The 21,827-nt window shown below is 37.1% G+C and overlaps 1 protein-coding gene across 2 annotated transcripts in view; it reads right to left on the bottom strand.

Annotated features, from left to right (window-relative positions):
- PDZRN4 (PDZ domain containing ring finger 4) overlaps window positions 1-21,827 on the bottom strand; it is a gene marked incomplete at its 5' end in the record, with an annotated part of 242,983 nt that overhangs the window by 21,293 nt on the left and 199,863 nt on the right. For both annotated transcript variants that reach the window (XM_082763387.1, XM_082763388.1), the window contains 2 exons: window positions 19,760-19,862; window positions 21,436-21,689. In XM_082763387.1, coding sequence (XP_082619513.1) covers window positions 19,760-19,862; window positions 21,436-21,689 — 357 coding nt within the window. The remainder of the gene's footprint in view (window positions 1-19,759; window positions 19,863-21,435; window positions 21,690-21,827) is intronic.

The raw sequence follows: 21,827 nt of genomic DNA on the forward strand, positions 1-21,827 counted from the left end.
TGTTCTTTAAAGCAATGGATTAGTTAGTGGCTGTAGCCTCTGGCTCACAGTTAAAGGCCATCTTTTGCTTCAGTCATGGGAAAACCAGTTTACAGGCTGTCAGCTCCAGGAGACATAAGGCCAAACATGGAGCTGTCACCTCTTTGGGGTGGGAAAGCTAGGTTAATACCATCATTTCTCTCAAGTGGTAGAGAAGTAGGTTATAAATGTCACCTAACTGCCTGTTGGCTTCCTAGAATAGCTGAAAATGGTTAAGAAATATTAAAGGAGACCTTGGTAAATGTTTGCATCAGTTTGAAGTTATATTAAGTCTTTCTACTAAAAGCTAGATTACAATGAATAAAGCTGACAGCCTGTTAGAAAGTGGTGCATGAACCCTTCATTGGCTTTTCTTGAAGAGCCCTTTGGGGGCAAAAACAACTCAGAACTCCTCACATTTTGCTGCCACATTCTGGAAAACAGATTACAGCCTAAGAGGGAGGTTGGTGAAGTTTCTTCTCACTGCACCCAGAAGATGTTGACGAGTTATCTATCCAATAACCCTATGCTGGAATAATTGCACACGTGGAAAGCTTACTTTGCCCCATTTTAACTTGCTGATCACTCTGCCTGTGGCATCTGGGAGGCCATGCACATCTTGGAATCCTCCTGACTTCCTGTCAGGATTGTTTACTCCCTGTTAAACCCATTTATACTGTGGCTGAGCTCTGCTCCTGCCTCACCACTGCCTGTCAGCCCCTCTCATCTCCATTCATCCTGTTCCATCCCGTCACGGCACTCCCTCCACAGACACAACCCTCTGTCCTCACCCTCAAAGCCTGTCTCTGTTCGCTCTTTTCCAAAGTGATCCCTCACCTGTATTTGCACAGGCAGCAGCTTCACTCACCCTTTTCTCCCATTTCCTCCCAGGCATTTCCAATCTCAGTAAATGTCCATATTCACATAGCCCCTGCATCACCTTCTTTTTACTGTCACATTATAAACCATTCTGTTATCACGCCTATAAAAATCTGTAAAGTAATTACTGACTGGTAAGCAAGAAATCCCATCTACTAAAGTGACTGCTTCACTATGTATAAATCATACATACAGCTCAGCACTACTGAAATTAGGAGCTGGACTTGATGATCATTGTGGGTCCCTTCTTATCCCTAACTTGGGATGTTCTATGGTTCTATGAAGCAACTTATTACTGCTGCCACTTTGTTCTCTTTCCTTTCTCTCAGCCTCCAATCCTTCATTTGCCCGTCTTCTTACACTTCTGTGTGCTGCTAAATCAAACAAGAAATTAGAGCTTAATATAAATTAGTTACAATGGATGGCAAGCTATCCTTTTTCCATGGTTGGAGCTTCTTAAACCCCATAAATAAGTACTTCCAGTGTTTGGAAGCAACTGGGTGGTCTTGAAGTTTGGAATAAACTTGAGATCTGACATGTCCCCCACCAAGAACTGGAGGAGAATGAGTGGATTTGGGGAATTGCTGACACTCTTTGTGATAGTATCACTTGTGTTAAATTTGACCTACTGCATCCACAGAATGAGTAAAGACATTGACTGAGTTCTTTACAAAGAACTACAGCTCTTGGACTGCTCTGGTACAAAGGAGGTTTAAGAAGAATAACACTACCCTAACTCTAAAGGGTTTACCGTCCGGTTGATGGACCCTATAATATTGTCTTGTCTCATTTTTTGTCCATTTTTCATTTCCATCCACTCATGACTTTCTGACTGTGAAATTCACTAAGACCAGTTTGCTGTATTTACTGTAGACTATTTTAACTAAGAAGACTTAATCATTTATTCAACATTATCTTATAGTATGACAAATGGAAACACTACATTTAGCTACCTCATATCCAAACATTATATCCAAACATCATGGTGTCCTAGGAATGGAAGTTTCCAGATACTACGTAGACCAAAAAAAAAAAACAACAACAAACAAACAAACAAACAAACAAGATCCCCTTTACAATTTCTTTGTATAAGGAAACATGCAGACCCATTTCCAGAATTTAAACTTTTTCTTTTTTTTTTTTTCCCCCCTGAAAAATCACTGTATGCATTTTAGATTACTGGACACATTTGAAATTCTTACCATTCTTACCTGGAAGATGTTTTATACTGGGGAAAAGAATTTTCCCTACTTTCTCAAATTCACCATCATTTTGAAAAATATTTATAGTCTTTCCTTGTAGGATGCACTTTTCATTGGTTTCCAAAAGTTTTCTAAGTCTTAAACAAAAGCTTTGATGAATCAGAAATTCTCACAACATTAGCATTTCCTGATATAAGTTCAAAAATCAATAATGCATGGAACATAGCATTAAATATTAATAAAGTTCAGTAACTTAAATACAAATCTTAGAGACTAATTTGGAATCTATTCCATGTTCATTTGTAACTGCTTTGGTGTAGGCACTTCACATAGCTTTTTGTGACTTGTTTTCTTCATCTATGGAAACAGACTGTGATGCAAACAGCACAAGGATAGTATAACATAAAGAAATAAATTATTACAGAGTGTTTGGGAAGCATTGTAGTAATAGTATAAATACTCAATGTCCTTCCAGTATTCCCTGGCTGTATAGCAATTGTTGCACACTATTAGAAGGAACAAGAGACTATCAGAATTGTATCAGCTATTGTGGTCCCCTCACCTGTACGGTATAACTGAGTAGCACATCCTTTGAACACTGCTAACACCATTAGAGGGGGCAGCATGGAATCAAAATACAACACCCGCAAAATGCTTGTGATCATTTCAGTTAATTTTTAAGTCCTCCTTACAATGAAGAAATTACCTCACTGACAATATGTAGTCAAATATGAAATTAATTTTAATCAGTGTTATGCTTTACAGTAATGGAAATATGATATTTTAAAACCTGTTATTCATAGTTCAGGGATTGTATTTTTCTGACGTGTTAAGTTGGAGAATCCTAAACACATTCTGTTTATGACACAGTTGAATATTTCATCTCTTAGCATTAACTACCATCTACCCTGTTCCACTGAACTCCATTACCTTTAGTTGAAAATGCTCGTTATATGTTCTTTAAAAACCTGTAAAAGTCTGCAAAACCAAAACACTGTGCTCCTGTTCTCTCTTCCTTCTCTCCTTGGAACAACTATTTCTGAATGGGGAAAAAAAGAAAAAAAAAGCGGAAGTTTTGGTATTTACAAGAATGAAATCTCCAGGTTTTAAATTAGGAGCCAACTCAACACTACATATATAGCTTTTAGAAAGGGAAGTCGCTACAGCCTGTGGGAGGATTCCTACTTCACCAGAAGAAAGATAAAAAGCTGTCAGTCTTTTTGAAAAAGTCCTTGTGTGGTGAAACATATGATAGAATTGAGATATATTTTATCCTAAAATGTATGAAAAAGCTGAGTCTTGGCACAAATCTTTAAAGTAGCTGACAAATTCCAAATTCAAGCCCACAATAAAATAACATGTACTAAAACAGTAGAACTCAGAGTCAGGCAGTACATGGAGGTCTCTGTGGGGTCAGCAGTTTTTCTGTATGGTAGGATGATTATTAGTATCTCTTGGATTGAAATAAGATTACAAAATGTTACTAGTTGCTATTATTGCAATATCAGAGAAAAAAATATATATATATTCATAGCCACCCAGGACAATACAGGTATCACCAATTAGTGAATTATTGCCCATCTCTAAATTGCAGCAAGTGGCCACGTGCATATTCTCAAGCAACTCTAGGTGTGAACTGAAACACCTTTATGTTTTATCCTCTTACAGACCATTATCAGGCAGAGCTCCAAAGGGTTTACACAATTTATCTCACAGCTGGGATGACCTAAAAGTTTGCAAATGCTAAATTAACAAGGTTTAGCTGACAGTTTATCTTGTTTCCTCATTTTTTTTTTCATAAGCATCTGTAAAGTTGTATCTTAGTACCAGGCTAGTTATTCTACATTGTACCCTTGATTTTACCTTCAGAAGAAATCAAGGCTTATTGAACGCAATGAGTACGCCCAATATCTGATAACCCCAGGTGAAGGAGGGTAGTATTTTCCATAAATTTTAAGAACAAAAACAATGTAATTGAACAAAATAAGAAAATATATGTCTCTATCTCTGCTTTTCCTTTTCATCTGTAGTAATATCCAAGTAACTGTTTTAATGTTCATTTTGTTAATGGCATAATTAACAGAATGATTAACTGAGTGAATGAAGCAGAAAAGACCAAGAACAGAGTACTTACAGAACAGATCAATGAAGAATTAACTGAGAAAGTACATTAAGGTCTGACTTATTTTAATAAACTGTTTATACCTAAAAAAAAAAAATAAAAAAAAAATCATCTGAAATAGTGTCATTCTTCTGAAGCATCAAACAGAAGTGCAAAGGGACTACAGGCACCTTAAAATTAAAGTTCATTCTTCAGTATCTTCCTGTGCTGACATCTTTATGGGTGAGATCAACATCCAGTTTATACGCACAGTTGAATTGTGGCTGCTCTTTACACTTTCAGTCAGGGTTACTATAAGAAGGTCATCCTAGCAAAGTCAGATTGATTTTATCAGCTTCTTTCTAGTTGTTTCCGTAAACTATGGAAACCAAGAAAAGCCTGCTCCTAGTCTCATTATTTTGTTTAATAATCCCATTTTAGCACTTTATATTTCATTCCTAGGAATGATGGTGAGCACCCAGACATTTATCCGGCAGAGCTCAAAATGGCAGAACATCCTGGCACTCTATCAACAATCATATTCACTTTCTTGGTTTTATTCTCCATGTAGATAGAGGGATACACCTTATCCAGACTGCCAAATCACCAGTCATTTATGTTGCTACCTTCTATAATATTTAATCTTCATAATGCCCCACACTTTTCATCACTGGCACAATCGTGCTCGTGAAATAAAAATAAATAATACCAGAGTTATCCTTCTATTCTTACAGGAACAGGCTAACAGTTCAATCTAATGAAGTCCTAGGAGGGTGAAGTGCTAACAGTGGAGCTTCTACAAAGAAAATTTAACTCAAGTTCAGAAGCGATGAGAATGGTATTACATGTTACATAAAAGCATATGTTGCAAGTGACTGTGGGTATAAAAAAGAGGAAACAACAGCCTGGGTTTGCAAAAACAACAACAACAAAAAGCCCCAGCAGTAGAATATATGGTGTTCTTCAGAGTTTCTTTTAAAATGCCTTTTATTTTACCTCTGAATTTGTTCCATGCAACAGGAAATGTGACTGTCACATACAATCAATCAGGGTATGGACAACAGGTAAGACTATACTCTTAAAAGAGAAGCTTGGTGTTTCAAAGAAGTATGACGTTATACTTCCCCAAATCATGTTTCCATCTTTCTTAGTTACGCAGGTTTAACAGCAACATCTCTTAACAATGACCAGAAGTAAGTTTATGAAAGTCTGAAAAAGATGTGCAAATCCTAGTATCACTAGAAATCATCAATTATATTAAATACTATGTTTTTTTCCCCTCAAGGGCTACTAATCCCTGTTTAGATGAAGAGAGCCTGTGGTGCCACCAAAATTCAATTAACAAAGCAATTTCTTTTTAAGTTAGTTATTTTGTATTCAGATTTGAGAGGTGTTAAATATTTAATTGTTTACATGTATCTTCAAGTGTCTGTGTGGAGGGGAGTGGGTCTGTTTATTCATGTGTATAGATATAGTTAAATACTGTGTGCATACCTATATCTATGCATGTGTGTATATGTACCTATGTAAGTAGGTGCCAGGCAGGTCAGTCACACTGCAGAAGAATCTCCCTTAGCAATCATCAAACAATTCATTAAGAGCATGATTGCCACTCCTAAAAAATGTAGATATATATTTCACATCTATAGTGAGAACACAAAGTGTCTGATGATCCCACAGTTTACGAAACCAGAGCAGAGACATTTACAGCCATCTTGGGACTATACTTTTGAATGGTAAACCATGTGGAAACCAATTATTTATTAATAACAGCAATAGCAGAAATAGCAAAATGAAACAAGAATTTTTAGTCTGCTGAAAAAGTTCACCTGCCAAAAGCTACATCAGTAAAACAAAAAAAACCTCTTAACTTCACCTCCCCGATACCTGTGTGTATAGCATGGGCTATGATAAAGAAACAGCTCACAGGAGAGATTGTATAAAAGAAATGGCTATGACTGCAGCTTTCTTAAGTGCACTAATAAAAAAAGATCAAAAATGCCTGGGATTCTGGGACTGCCAGACTGAAGGCAAGCTATATAGCAGGCAAACAAAGGCTTCATAGACCTGGGAACTATCACAAGACCATCAAGAGTTATGCTTCCTTGTCAAAAGGATTTTCCAGGAAATATGTTAATGCCTATGTAGCGGAGGCTAATTGTAGGATATGTAGCAGAAGTATTCAGAGTGAAGCAGTGTGTAATTAAACTGCCCTCCACTTCACATGTCACTGCAGGATCCTCTTGCATTTTTTCCACAAATAATAAACTTATATCTAAATGTTTGTGGATTTAATTTACAAACACTGACCACTTCCACTGGAGAAAGAATGCTTTCATCAAAAAAGCTAAGCTCTTACCTCCTCAGGCACCTTCACCATGGCAGGTAATAAGCATCACAGGATTTTAGCAGATTACATTTCAGTTTTAGAAGCTATTTTGTAAATGAAAATGGAGATTTGGTAAAGATCAAGATTTTGCTTTTAAAGCTACTGATGTTCTTGACTTGTGAAAAGAACCTAAAGAAGTAAGTTCTTTTTTCCTTCTCTAACACTCCCAGTGTGTTCTTTTATGCAGATTTTACATAGACAGGCACATCCACAATGTACTTGGGGGCTATTTGGATGGAAATAGAAAAGCTATGGAGCAAGACAGAGCCAGCCTAGATGTAAACAAGCTGGAACTGCTGGCAGCTGTGCTGTTACAAATAAAATTGCATTCCCCACTGTCTTCTCACTTATCAATTTTGACAGAAGACCGTCCTGACTTCTCATAAACAGCATCGAAAAGGACAAATCACATTGGGTGTCAGATTTGCCAGAATGGATTTGGTTGGTAGCTTACCACAAAGAAACAGAGGGTTATCTCCATTCCACATGGTGGGGAGAAACAATGCTCTGTCCAAGGGGTGGGGGCTCTACTTTCTAGGATAAGGTCTCATTTAATCCTCATTTTTTCAAAGTCTGTTTTAGATTTGAGAATCTATGATATGAGATTTGTTTACATCAAAGCAGAAAGGAAAAATATCAGCAAGCATTTCTCAAATGCATAATACAAACGCAAATACAACATAGATTGAGAAATATTTAAAAACAAAATTACTTTCCTGCTGATCCCTTCTTTATAGCTACACTTAGAGCCACATGCTGCTTTGTATCCAGACAAAGAATGTTCTGGGACAGCAGGATGTTGTTGACAATGATACCATTGTTAAAAAAAAAAAAAAAAAGAGAGTAGTAGCAGAAACAAACAAACAAACAAACAAACAAAAAACAGAATTAGCATGCTGATGTATAGGCACCTAATAATAAAATATCATCTTGCAACTGTGGAAGCAGAATTTGGCCCTGTAGTTGACGAATCCTTTGACAATGAAGTTCCACTGGATACGGCAATTTCTTCTCCCCTTGCAGCTCCGGAGGGTAAATATTTGTGCATACTGCACTCCTATGCAGCAAACCAAACAACAGAGTAACTTAAGGCACATCAAGCCTGCTGGTACATATTCAAAATGTCCGATGCGAGATGATCAGTAGCAGTCTGATGTTCATGAGTGGGAGGGGGAAGACACCCAAGTGTCAGCTGAGACTCCCAATGGGTGAGGACAGGGGCGGACAGCAGTCGCAGAGCAGATGGGGCCATGGGCTGGATGAAAGATGGAGCTGGAGGGCACCATGAACGTGAGAAACCTTTGATCACTGCTTCGTGAACAAATTTAGCATTGCCGTGGGAGGAAGGGTATAAGCATATGGGGATGAGATAAACACAGTATCTAATTCTGTGGGCCTCCCAGTCTTAGTATGGCCTTTCTGACTTGCTTCTAATGGATATTTTAAGCCTTGAGCTTAAAGACACGTGGTGGACTTTACAGTGACTGTATCTCATAAGGAAGTCAAAGAGGAAAAAGCAAACGAAAAAACAAACCCTTTACAGATTATAAACTTCCTGCCTGTAAAAGGCACAACAGCTGTCAGTATATCCTCCAGTAAGTCACAAACATCCACTTGAGCTTCAGTTTTCCCCCTCAGCTAGCATGCATAAATACCAAACCTTCAGATCCTTGTCAAAAGACAAATCAAAAAATCAACTCTTATAGGAAGGATTAAACATAAAATATACTACTACTATACTACTACAAAAAAAAAAAAAAAAAAAAAAAAAAAAAGCTATTATCTAAATGATCATACTTACTGAAAGGTCAAATGTCCTCAGCTTATTTTGTTATTTTAAACAAGTCATGATCATCTTACTTTTCCTCCTAAATCTTTTACCTCCCTATTCATTCTCTTTGTTTCTGTTCTTTGCCCATGGCACAGTTTGAATGCTAACTCAATTAATGCTAAGTAGAAATACTTAATGATATGCATATATTTTCCTATGTTATATTTGTATAAATGTTTTCACCTGCTTGAGAGCCAACACCCCTTCTGGTATGTTCTGTACTTGAGAAAAGCATGAATTCTTGCTTCCTAGCAAAGAGATCCATGATGAACTGCTTAGATATGGCATTTCTCAGTAGTCAGCCTTGGTCTTCACTTTCAGTCTTTCACTCAATAAATGTGTGAAGTTGCAAGGATATGAGAAGAGTTTAAAGTATAATTAACTAGCTGATGATATGCAGCTAAGGGTTTCCTTTTCACTGATCTTAGATTCTACATTCTCACTTTCTTCTCCTTGAACAAAGTAGGTGGGAATAACACAGACGACAGAAACTGAACCTTATGGTAAAATGAGATAAGCAGACGGGAGTAGTAGCTATTCCATTGTGCAGTGTGTGTGAACATACTAAAATGTCACACTGGCTTGCAGACTCCATATTCCAAATAAGACGTTTGCTTTTGGACAATTTTGATGAAAATAAAAGAAGGAGATTTATTATTAAATATATTAGAAGAAAAAAAAAAATCTCATTTTTCATTACAGCTCTTATCCTGACCTCCATATTGAAACTCCTTGGCTTTCAATATCGAAAAATAAAAGGCTCAGCTAAGAAATCAGAAAGATTTCAGCTACGAAAACTAACAAATTCAAACTTTACCAGTCAAATTTAGGGATTGGGGGCTTTCCAGATATTGCTCCCAGATCTGTTTTCCAATGTAAACGGCTTTGAGCCATTTACATGAAGTGTTTGAGCAGACCTTCTCTTGGTTATCAGATGGGAATATAGCACTCTACATCGGGATAGAAATCCATTAACTAATTATGTGGATGGAGCACATCTCTGATGAGGGGAGGCTGGGAGAACCACATTCAGTTAGGCTTTTAAAAAGAAGGGTCTCCTTAATAAGGAGGTCTTATTGCTTCCTTCAAGTAGCAAATGCAAGAGTCCAGGCAATTTACGAGCACTCTTCCTGGAGGTCCACAGTGACAGACATAGGGGACAACAGACAAGTTGCTACGCATGAAATTTCAGTAAGATATCAAAAAAAGTACTTCTTATCATGAGGGTAGCAAAACACTGGAAAGAGTTGTCCAGAGACATAGAATCTCCACTTTTAGATATATTCTGATTTCAGCTGGATGACAGCTGAGCAGTATGGCCTAAATTGGTCCTTGTTTCAGCAGGGGTTTGGACTACGTGGTCTCCTTGTTTAGGTACTCCATAGTTCTGTAGATTCTCAAGTGTATATTATAAACTATAGGACCAACAATATCACCTATATAATCAACATCCACATCTTTGCCCCTCTAGGATAGGTTCTCTTTGCAATTTCTGATCTTGCCTTAAATAAGGGTCTTTGAAAGCAACTTCGAAATTTAGTGGTGATGTTTCCTGAGGGGAATGGAACCATGTGAGCATATGGCATCAGTGCTAAAATCTTTGCAGTGGCTTCTACATTTCTGTTTACCATTCATGAAGATTTAAGTCAGGATGGGATCCAATACATGCTAAAGCTCTATGTACTTTGAAACCAGCCTTAGCACTTGAGATCTTCAGATATATCCTTCTCTGTCCACAAATGCCCTCTTTGATACATATATTGATCTTCTCAGGAGAAGATCCCCATGTCTGGAATTTTCCTGACTCTAGTGATATAAAAGTATTCAAATCTGAGAAGCTTTGAGGGGTAGAGGAAAACCTTTTGAAAGTTAGGATTATGGTAAGATCAGGAACTTCACACGTGCAGTAGATAACTTACCCTTCCAAAAAAAAAACCAGATATGCTGCAGCTGTTTCTAACCCAAACTCCCAGCAATCCTAAGTGTATTAAAGAGCCCCTTAATAGTTCAGAGCTCTTTCTAAGCTGTAGCAGGTGCTTTTTGCTAACAGACAAACCTTAGATACACAAAGTTCAGAGGTTGACATAGCTGCAGTTCAAATCAGCTGAAAATCACTTGGTAAAATTAGCTTTCACTTTTCACAATAAATTTCACTTATTGCAGGTAAAGTCATACTTTATTTTTGTTTTATTTCAAAATATTACTGCCTAGCACTTGGCTCTGTAAGCATCATTATTGCTGCTGCCTGCCTGCTTTGGGCTTGAGACGTGTCAGAAGATTTATCTGCCTCATCAGCACTTTCTAAACATCCAGGCAGCCAATCGAAATGGGGAGGCATAACAGATGTGCTAACATCTGCTGCAGCAAACATTTATCTGGACAGCAGAACACACTGTTGTAGATTCAAACTCCAAACTAGTTACAATGCTACACATATGGACATCCTTGATCTACAACTGTGTGAAGGCTATTTTGAAATATTAATTAAAAACAAGTTGAAAATATTATTTTTCCATTTTAGACAGCTGTGAGAAATACACTTTCCTGTAATTCAGTTTATGCTTTTCCAGTACAATAAATGCAAAATACCATGAAAAAAAAGCTAAATTTTAAGTTGAACTAATAAAATTAGATATTCTTAGAAAACACAAAGCTAAAATTCCACCTACATACATATTAAAATATGTATAGTTAAAACATGCAATTTTTATATAAATCAAGCACATGAAGTGATATGTGCCGACTTTAAAAACACATTTTCATTTTCCTGGCACCAAAACGAGGTCTATGGGCACCATATCGCACCATATCCATGCTGAGTTTCAGCTGTTCAGACTTCTGTTACCCGTGGAAATGTCCTCCATCCCCAAACACGTACTTGCATAGATTGACAAAATCATGAGATGAAATACAAAGCAAATTCATCATCTGCTTTTTTGATGCACAATACAGTCTCACCTGCGTTCCTGCTCACCAACCATGCCCTCCAGGAATGACTATCACATTCTCTTTGAAGAGCTGCCTCATTAAATAAAAAAGCAAACTTCCAGAGAAAAGACCTTGCCTGCTTTTTGATTTCTCCTCAGAAGGCCCAGCATGCATAATACTCAAACCTTGTTTAAAGTCCATTTTCCTGTAAAAGGTTCCCATCTTACTAGAGGGATTTGGTCCTTGCTTCTTGTGCTCTTGAAGTTCCTAAGATACTATGCTTTAAAAGAGTGACATTATAAGTAATATACAAAAGAAATTGTTTTCTCCTGTCCTTTGTCTGTATAGCCAGATTCCATGTTTCCAAGACATACTACACACACCTTCAAACAGGAAGAATATGAAAAATAGCATTAATAAAAGTCTTAGAAATGTTTTCACTGTAAAGCATATATGCAAGTATGTGGTATAATGCTATAAAAACTGTCTACACAAAACACTTATCCAAAACAGAAGATTTATAACCCACAGATTTCCATAAATATGAAAATACTGCCAGCACCTTCTTCTTCCTTCACTGAGTGAAAAACACATGCCATATGTTGTAATGTTGCCCAACAATAAAGTGCTGCTGAACTAAGCTCACTTTTCTTCATTTTCAAGGGAAAACACAAGCCCTGACAACAAGGAAGAATTTTTATTAGCTTTCAGGTGAAGTGAGGAGTAATGCTGTGTTTGTTTTATGAAATCATGAAACAAAATGAATATCAGTGACTTGATATATTTTCCTCTTGTTTTAAAACACAGGAAATGGTAATAACTTTGATAAATTTGCCCATGTCAGTTTTGTTCTTTTTCACGCTGTTCTCTCATGATGCTGGGGACAAAATTCAAGCCATTAAATTGGGATATTCATTACTTATGGGAGGTGAGATAACAGCAACTTCATCTGCTTTGAATGTCAGATTTTTGTGATGAGATACAGTAACATACTCAAAATTAACAAACAACTATGGCAGAAACTACCCTGATATCCTCCTCCATCTAAATGATCATATGACTAAAAAGAAGAGTGATTTAATGAAAAAGAAAAAAGAAAAAAGAAAAAAAGAAAAAAAAAAAGCATTAGAAGTAAAGACTCTTGTGTTTTACTGCCAGTTCTGTCACTGACTGACTTGGCAAGTCAATCAATACTACTGTCCTTAGTTCACCTGCTTGTGAATTCCTGTAGCAATGCAGGATATAGTAATACTGAAGTACCCTCATGGAATGATGTTAAGTCTAATTAATTTATACTTGAAAACTGACTGCAATTCTTAAAAGGCAGGTGGAAAAAAAAAAGAAAAAAAGTAGTAAAGGAATGCTTCTTTTTTAACACTATTTTCCTCATTTACAATGTACAATTAGTCACAGTTTGGGAAAAATTCCATACTTATTATTGGCTATGAGAAGATTATGGTGACTTAACTCCCCAGGCATTTTAAAAATAAAAATACCAGTGAAAATACCAGAAAAAAATACTAGTGCTACAGTATGACAAATGCATTGTAAGAGAGTCTTATTTTATTTATTACACAGTACTACTCAATGATTTACAGAAAAAAATATGCCAGTGCCATTTCTCCATTTTAACTGTCACCTTTCCAATTTAATAGTCCACAGTGAGAGGCAGAGGGATCACAAGCTAGGTATTAGTAGCTCAGAACTACTTTTAAGTTTAAATGAAAAAATCTCAAGGAATGCTTTAAAAAGCCCTAACTATTGTAGTGTTTTCACAGATCCAACTGAAACATCTATAATAATCTATTTACTAGGCATAAAAGAATTCCTTGCAAGCTTTCCACTTACTAGCTTTAAAAAATGGTCTGTATTTTTCTTTGTATTTTTGTGATTTTCCAGATCACAGGCACACATATGCATGTTCATTTCCTTCACCATGCTCCTTAAGAGGTGTTAGTTAATATTAAAAATTACCACAAAATACCTGAATAACCATTTTGGTATAATGTCTGTATGCTGTGGGGCATCATGTATTCGGCAGTAACTTCTAGGCAGTAACAAACTGCTGGTCAGAAAACAGATGTAGGGCAGTAACTCCAAGTTTATCTGAGCCCACTCTGACTTGTTAGTTCAGTCCTTGCCCCCTGAAAGCACTAGTAGAAGGCATGCAGCAAGCAGTACTTGCTCTGCCACCTAAAACCTACATCATGCTTACCAGCAAGCCTTTTCACGTTTCCCTTCTCACACCAATCAGCTCTGACTGCAATGGAAAAACACAACCTCATCCAAGACTTTGGCTCTTCTACATTGCAACACCTACGTCTTTATTAGGATTCTGCCTGTATAACATCGTATTTCTTGAAGCCTTCTCTTTTCAATTATATCTGGTGGTTGCTGAATTTGAAATCTGCCTTTTATTCACTGAGGGCTCTTTTCTGATTCATCCCAAGTTTTAAGAGGCTCAGAAGGAAAGAATCCAATCCCAGCAGAAAATACAGAAGAAAAAAATACAATCTGATAGCAAGTGACAAAGGTAGTAGAGTGGTTCTGCTCATTCATGTCACTGCCATTGTATCTGCACGTGGCTGGAACTTGCCTTGTGTGATCCCCACCAAAACAGGATTTCTTTCTCTCTCTCTATCCCCTTTATATTATTAAATAAAGAACATGACTTTATAGCTGTAAAGAGAAAATCCATGCTACACGTAAGGGATTTTGGGAAAATTCTTATCTCAGAAATGTTTTCAATTTTGCTGCTTATGCATCTTTTGGATTAGCTTCTTCATACAGAAACACTCATCAGGTAACAAAACAAAAGAGCCTGACTAGCTACCAGAAGCACTGGCAGTGTGTGCACAGATGCTGCTCCCATAAAAACTGTTTATTCAGGTGTGAGCAATTGAAGCAGGAGCTCCAATTGCATTGCCACAAGCGCCTGTAATGTTCGCAAAGGGGAGTTTGCAGGCTATCACAGCTCTGAAGGGAGCTGTTACCGACTATCAGCTCTGTAATCCTCATGTTAAAAAGGCCCTAAATATGTATTTATGAGATAGACAGATCCATTTGGTTTATTGGTTAAAAAATCCCTGTGTTGGAGAGGCCTTAAATATGAATTCACAAGGCAGGCAGGTCTCTCTTGGCCTACCACATCAGGGGTAGGCCTTCCAGGAAGGCGCTGGTGGCTATGCTTCAGCAGGGCTTACCTAGAAAACTGAGGGCCTCCCCCACAAATATTTTTGCCTTCGAGTGACTTTATCTGGATCAACAGCATCACTCAGATTACTAATCTGAACAAAACTACTCCTCTTTTGTTCTGAAAAGACACCAATACAACTGACCACTTCCAAAATGTTATGTCACAGAAGAAGGAAAATAAAACTTGCACCTGAAATAGCAACCTTCCTTCATACAGATATAATACTTATGAGTGTTATTGGAATAGCAAACCAAAGCTTTACTGCTACATAGCATCTGATAGGATATTCAGAAATGGTAAGAGAAATTAACAGGATAAAATTCTCCCCTATGGGAGTTTTTTTGGTTTCGATGAGAAGAGATATATACAAAACCTCACTCATAGGCAACTCCCCAAATTTTCTAGCTGTTCTCTCTGCCAACCCCATTTTTAGTAATTTGTTAAAACAGCCAACAGTATCTGATCCAGAAATGCTTAGGTCAATAGGAAACCTCAGCAATTTCAATGGGTTTGGATCAGGCCAGTGGTATACATAAAGGGCTAATCTACATTTACAGTTAGCAGATTTATGAGTGCAAATACTTATCAACACATTTAAATGAACGGCTGTGCATAGCCATAAATTAGCGCTTACATTCAATGTGCAGACACACACATTTATTTCCTTATCCTGAGTAAAAATCTGGCCCTTGAAACTACAAACTATGAACTTAAGACTATTCCTTTTTGACACAAGGTATTAACCAACCCTTAGAGCACTACAGGTTGCTCTACTTAGGAGAAGATACTGATGATGCAGTCAAGCACCGTTCGTATCAATTTTCTAGTTTCCAGAAGTTCTATTTTCTGGGGCATAGGAGGAATCAAAATAACAGGTGTTCTCAGATTGCTTTTTCTCAAGAAAATGTAACTGTGCTCTACTATAGATGCCATTCCTGGTAGGACTTCTGACCCTTTCATTGTTTGGACGCAAAAGATTTTACAAAAGTTTGCCACGGAAAAAAGTTACCTGCACATCTCATGTGCATGTCTGTTGGTTTAGTGACATACACTAACTTCTTTTATTTTCTTCTGTTTCTGTTTGCTCTTTTTGAAAGGCAGTCTCCTCAGAGTGAATATTAGTGATATTCACTCTGTGATATTAGATAGTGATATTAGACCAGATATTAGTGATATGCTCCTTTGTCCAGCACTTTTTTTTTTTTTTTAATTTATTTCACTGTTCCACCATGTAACTGTTTTTCCCTTTATTTTTGTATTACTGGTAATGTTCCTAACCAAGTCTATGATGCTTCTCTCTCCTTGATAGCAGGTTCAGAAATGTTATTAAAGAAGCACATATTCAATAACTTATTTACTCCTCTCAAGTACCACTATCTTCTGTTCTTCTTGCAAGGACAAATCTGCTGTACAAATTTAAGAGATAGGTTCGACACACAATTACTGGGTGCTACGATGGTTTTAGTCCTTTTGCATTATTGGTAGCAGACAATGTGATGCATACTCTAATATCACCTCATGTAATTCCAGCAGCACAACTCATAGCCATGGAGGAGCTGGGTATGACCCTGAATATCTTTGTCTCTCTTTCAGTTATCTTGACTGTAAGTCCAACTGAGCATTTACAGATTGGTCAGTTCTTACTTTATCTTAAAAGCCCTTATAAGTATCTGGCTATGCCAGAAACACAAATCTTTTGATCTGTATCTGCCAACACAGAGTGATGCTGGCTCTGCCCCCTGTCTCAATACATATCAACAATTCTCATTCCTTTTAGGACAAGCTTTGCAGGAGCAACCTAAAGATACATGAGCTGGCTCTCAGCAATCCCCCAGCTCTGCCATCATCCCAGCCATTTGTTTAAAGCATGGTGCTGAATGGAGCCTAATGAGCCTCCTAGGGAGTTCACCCTTCCAAGACAATTGGCTTGTACTTGAGTTTATTGAGCTGTGGCAATCTGAGCACAAACTACTGGGTTTTTCTCATTTATAAATGGAGTAGAAGAGTGTCTAATCCTACCAAATCCACTGGCAAATACAAGTCCATATCCCCAGTGACCCTCTTGTTTCCTTTTTATGGTGGTAATTCAGGTGCTTAAACTCCAGCACATATCTATAAGCAAGTTCCAAGTTGATCAAAGATTTTCAGGACACTCCCTTTCTTGGAAAATATTCTTGTTAAATCATCTCCGTTGCTAGTCATCTCAGTTCTTCCTACTTTGGCTTAGCACTTTGCATTTGTTATCTGAAAACTGATGCATTCTTTACCTAAAATAACATTTCTGGGAAATTATTGGGCATTGTTCTAGTTCTCTTTCTGCTCCCTATCTTGTTTCAAAGCTTTTCTGAAATCTCTAGGTTTAGCTTTAAAATTAATTTTTAAAATTCTTTGGTTTGCCACGGGGACCTGTGAACTGCTTACCTGTATCCTTTTAGCAAAAGCAACACTAAACACAGTCCTAACACCAGGTAGTTTTTTGCTGTATGGAATTAGCTGATGTTCACAACAGAAATCTCTTACAAAGGAAAAAATGACAAAATTAAGAGAGAAATGATACAATCCTAGCTCTACAGAAATCACAGTAATTATAGGAAAACTCCATCCTCTAAGCACAGGAGAAATCAAATGGTGGGAAATAGAGTAGGTTCTTCCATCCTGCCTGCAGCCCACAGGGTGCCCTGTGCTGGTTTTAAAACTTGTCTTCCTAAACACTTGACCATTTTTCCCTCCCTGATTCTGCTATGCACACCATTCAGTTTTGACAACACAGTAGTTTGTGAAGCCATGCTGGAAATCAGATCAGGCAGCAGGGCTAGGTTAAAATCCCTGTAAAAAAAGGATATATTTTTAAAAAGGTTGGATCGCTTCTAACACCTGTTTCACAATCAAGTAATGGTGGTGGTGATAACAATACATAACCAAGGAGTCAGAAGACAGGGTGGATTGAGTGGCCACAGGAGGGTACACCTAAGCCAATATTGTTGTGGAGACCTTGACAGCACCGAACCATTGCCTCTGCTCTGCTGACTGTCCTACTGCTTCTCCTCCAAATCCACCAGCGCAGATAATAAATCCCTTTTGACTCTGTCCTTTATGAGACTTGGTTTCGAAGAGAGATAATATATATCTTTCATGGATCAATGATCCAGCTATCTGGAATAATGTTAATGTTATCTGGTTACAACAGGGGAGTTTACTAACTTCTTACTTAAATGTTATTAACTTAAATGACAGTTAATACAACCAATGAGTGACTTAAATCATAATATTACCACACAGGCTTAAATTTTGGGAAAGCTTTTCACATTTAGAGCTCTTCTAGTAAAAGGCTCCATGATGTTTCCCCTTCAAAACTTACATATTTAGTAGAATAGGCTCCTCTTCAAAGGAAGCCATACAGTTCCTTTCCTATTTGAATTTCATATGAAATGCTATTTCAATCACTCAGTGAGTTTGCCTCGGGCAACTGAATCACAACTGATAGCAAATTAATGACTATGATGGTGTGATTAGTAGCAATTACAGGCAACTGAGAACCTGCCCAAGCATTTGCCACTGTCATAATACTTATGCCAACTATTATTAGTGATTAATAACAGTCATAAAGAGGACCTGATTCCACTAGGTAGGCCCTATATAGATTTGAAATCTGTTAGCATTTTAATGTCACCGATACTCTGATTAAATGATGAAAAATATTTTCAACTAACTACCATTTTTAATGTATTCTTTCTAGATGTTTCCATTACTAATTTACTTAAATATCACTATTAAAAAAAATAGTTTCTATTTTTTCTAAAAAAAAAAAGTTTCTATTACAGGTAAGAAAGAAGCACTGTAAACAAACACACTTGATAGGGAAATTTAATATTGCATTACACCTGGGGAGTCAAAGCAGAACCTAAGCCCTGATACTCTTGTACTGTGAGATATCACATCAAAAACCAACTGGGAAGAAATAATGATTTCACTAATCCCTAGCAATGATTTTTTGAGGAGTTCAAATAAAAGTTTGCTTGTTCTGATTGAGATTCACTAAGTAGATGTTATTTGATTTTTCTATTTCCTGGGGGAAGAACTTCAGATTCCCCAGGCTGCTAGAAGAAAAGAACAATGGGCTGAACTTGCAATAGAGCATCTTAGCTGCTAAAGACAAGATAAAAGTGAACACACAGCATATTTGCCAAAGCTTTTGCCATTCATTTCATTTCCAAATGTCAAGCAGTTATGTGAAACCTTTAAAAATGTTTCTTAAGGTACAGCAAAAAGAAAGATAGGATATTTTAAATCTTGTATTAAAGATGTTTAATTATTTATAATCACTCTTATTTAAAATACAGTAACTTGAACTTATGCAAAGACTCAGAACTGTTTAATATTAAAAAGAGCCATCTGCTTCTTATGCCTGCCCCTACAAATATTTTGTTGCTACATAACAGTAGAAAAGACAAAAATCTAATGACTGGCAGACACAAACACTATTTAGATATTGAAATGAAAATCTAACGAAGAGCAACAACACCACTCAAATGTTATCATTTTGGGAAGCTACACAATTTTTTCCAGCAATTCAGAAAGACATCCAGCCTCATCACTAGAGAATACAATGCATTAACAGCAAAGGGATATTTGCAGTACAGAGCACAATTTCTTCTAATTGCAACACTTACAATGTCAAATAGGAAAGAGCAAGTAACAGAAATTATATTCATTTTCAGAGATGTAGCCTGATCTTACAAACACTCAAGTATGCATCCAAGTATCTGTAAGACTTATCCCTAAGGCATAAGAAAAAAGGCCAATTAATTCTTAAAATTTGAAGGGGGAAAAAAAAAAAAAAAGATGACAATTAAGCTTCCAGTTACCATTTTTAATTTTGGAAAGGTTTTCCTTAAAGTGTTATAACTTCAAAAAGAAAGTAGCAGATTTACTGTCTCCACTGAACAAAGAGAGAATAAGTATCCTGAACTTGTACGAAGACAACCAGTGCAAGATTCCACTTTCACATTTCACATGCATAACCTAACCCAAAGCTTGTGACGTTACACAGGTATAGAAAAGAACACTGTTTGAACACTCTTTGGCAGAGTATTCCCATTCTCTCTCTCTCTCTTTTTTTTTTTTTTTTCCTTTATTTTGCACAAGAACCTGATCCTATCTGTGCAAGTACCATATCTGTAGTAACAGAGAGGCTGCAGTGTGCCAGTGGTCTTACCTCATACTCAAAGTCCTCTGTTCTATCTGCATCAGCAGGCAGGCTGGAAAGATACTCATTACCTTCGTAAAATTCATGCTCCGCTGGGTGAAGAGAATGGCAGCTATGTGGAACAAAGCAGTACAACAAAAGTATATGAAACAATTAAATAAATAAATAAATATTAAAAACACATACACAAACCCTTTCTGTAGTTTTATCTTTGGAATATTATTCTGGAGGGCCTGAGAGCATGAATAAAACAGCATTAGGATGTAGAAAGGGCTGTTTTCAAAAGCTCAAATTCTTAGTTCAATTTATACAGGGTGATTATGTAAAAAGGTCTGTTTGGGGCCAAACTACTTAATTATGACTATTTGGAATTCCTTATGCTCATAAATCTACCTAACTCCACATTCATATGCTGCATCATGGCCAGTGGCAGCTTACCAATTAACTTGTTACAAACACATGAACATCCTCAATCTACAACCCACACCAGGCTGGCAAATTGTTCAAGTGCTTGCATTACACAAGTTGCATTATCCTCTTTTGTTAAAGGGATAACAGGGTGGTGAAGTGCATTTGAATAACTACACACTGTAAAATGTTATTAAATTGCATGGTTACAAAGTCTTGGGGCACAAATAATGAGGTCTTTATGACATGCACTTAGGTACAGTTGCAGACCCAAGGTGGCCTTAGCTCTTCAGACTCCTTAGGTCTTAACCATGCAACACCCATTGTGGATCTACCTCAAAACAAAGTAGGAAACTCTTCCCCATGCTGAGAGTATGGGAACTTCAATCACAGTAGCACACAGTTTAGTAGTACCGTAACAACTCAAAAACATACATGTTCAGCTGTTTAGAATTAAATAGTAGGATCTATCCAGCAGGTTCTCTCTCTCTGATATGGTCATCTACGCAGCTTACCTAGAACTTCTAAAAACAGAGTTACATCAAGGTCAAAAGTGGTATGTTCTCTGCATCATTTCTGCAGAGATGTACAGCATGCCGGGAAGTCAGTTGGAAAGCTTCAGGGCTTTCATAGTTTTGCTGGCCACAGACAGAGACTAAGGGTCAACCACTAGATGACAATACTCATGAGTAAAAAGGGAGTAACAGTCCATTAAGGGAGGACCTAATCCCTATTTTTTTTTTGTATTTTTTGCCAATATTTGTATTCAGTTCCATTTCAGAGAAAATTAATTCAACCAAGGGATAACTTAATTCACATTATTTGACATATGAAAGGTGACATTATACTTTCATCTCCATATTTTTGGAATTGTTTTGCCTTAATAAGGGGACCGTTAAATTAAATAAAATAATTTTTCCATGAGTTTTGCAAGAAATTTGGAAGAACAGAAAGCAACAAGACAGCTCTTTCTAGGCTTTAGAAGCCTTTTTGGTACTTTGCAACACAGAAGTGTTTTTCTTCTTGATAAGGGCTTAGCTTTAGATGAACTTTGTGCATAAGCACAAAGTAAGCAAGAACAATATTCCTTCTTGTCTAATCCTTGAGTAGAGTTAATGAAGATTGTCATCGAAGCCTGAACAGCATAGCAGTTATAACTGCTACAACATTTATAATTCATTTAAAGTGTTCCTGAGACCTTTTCAAGAGAAGGCTACAAACCTGCCATTGCAATGCCTCAATCTCACTAGAAAACAATAGGAGAATATATGCCATACCTGTCTGAAAGTAGAAAAGGGCAGATATCAGGAACTGGCGGTGTGGAAGGCCTTAGTTTGGCCAGAGCCATAATGTGCTCAAAAGTGATGTCAGTCTGAGTGCAGGCATCCACAAGATGTACATCCTGAGAGCTACCTTGAGCTTTGCTAATTGGAGCTCGTCGTAAAACTTGAACTACAATTGGCTCCTTGGCATTGCGAAAAGCTTCCACTGCCTCTTCATGAGTGGCCTTGGAGAGGTCCTTCCCATTGACCTAGAGAAAACCAGAAAAATATACCAAAGAGTAAGCACAAGAGAAAAGGCAGCATAAAAACATGGGTGTAAAATATCGGGGGAATAATTTGTGTAGTGTTATCAAGCTATGTGCTGACATTGACTGAACTTTATTTTG

The sequence above is a fragment of the Aythya marila genome, assembly GCF_965140915.1.
Source record: "Aythya marila genome assembly, chromosome: 1".
NCBI classification, from domain to species: domain Eukaryota; kingdom Metazoa; phylum Chordata; class Aves; order Anseriformes; family Anatidae; genus Aythya; species Aythya marila.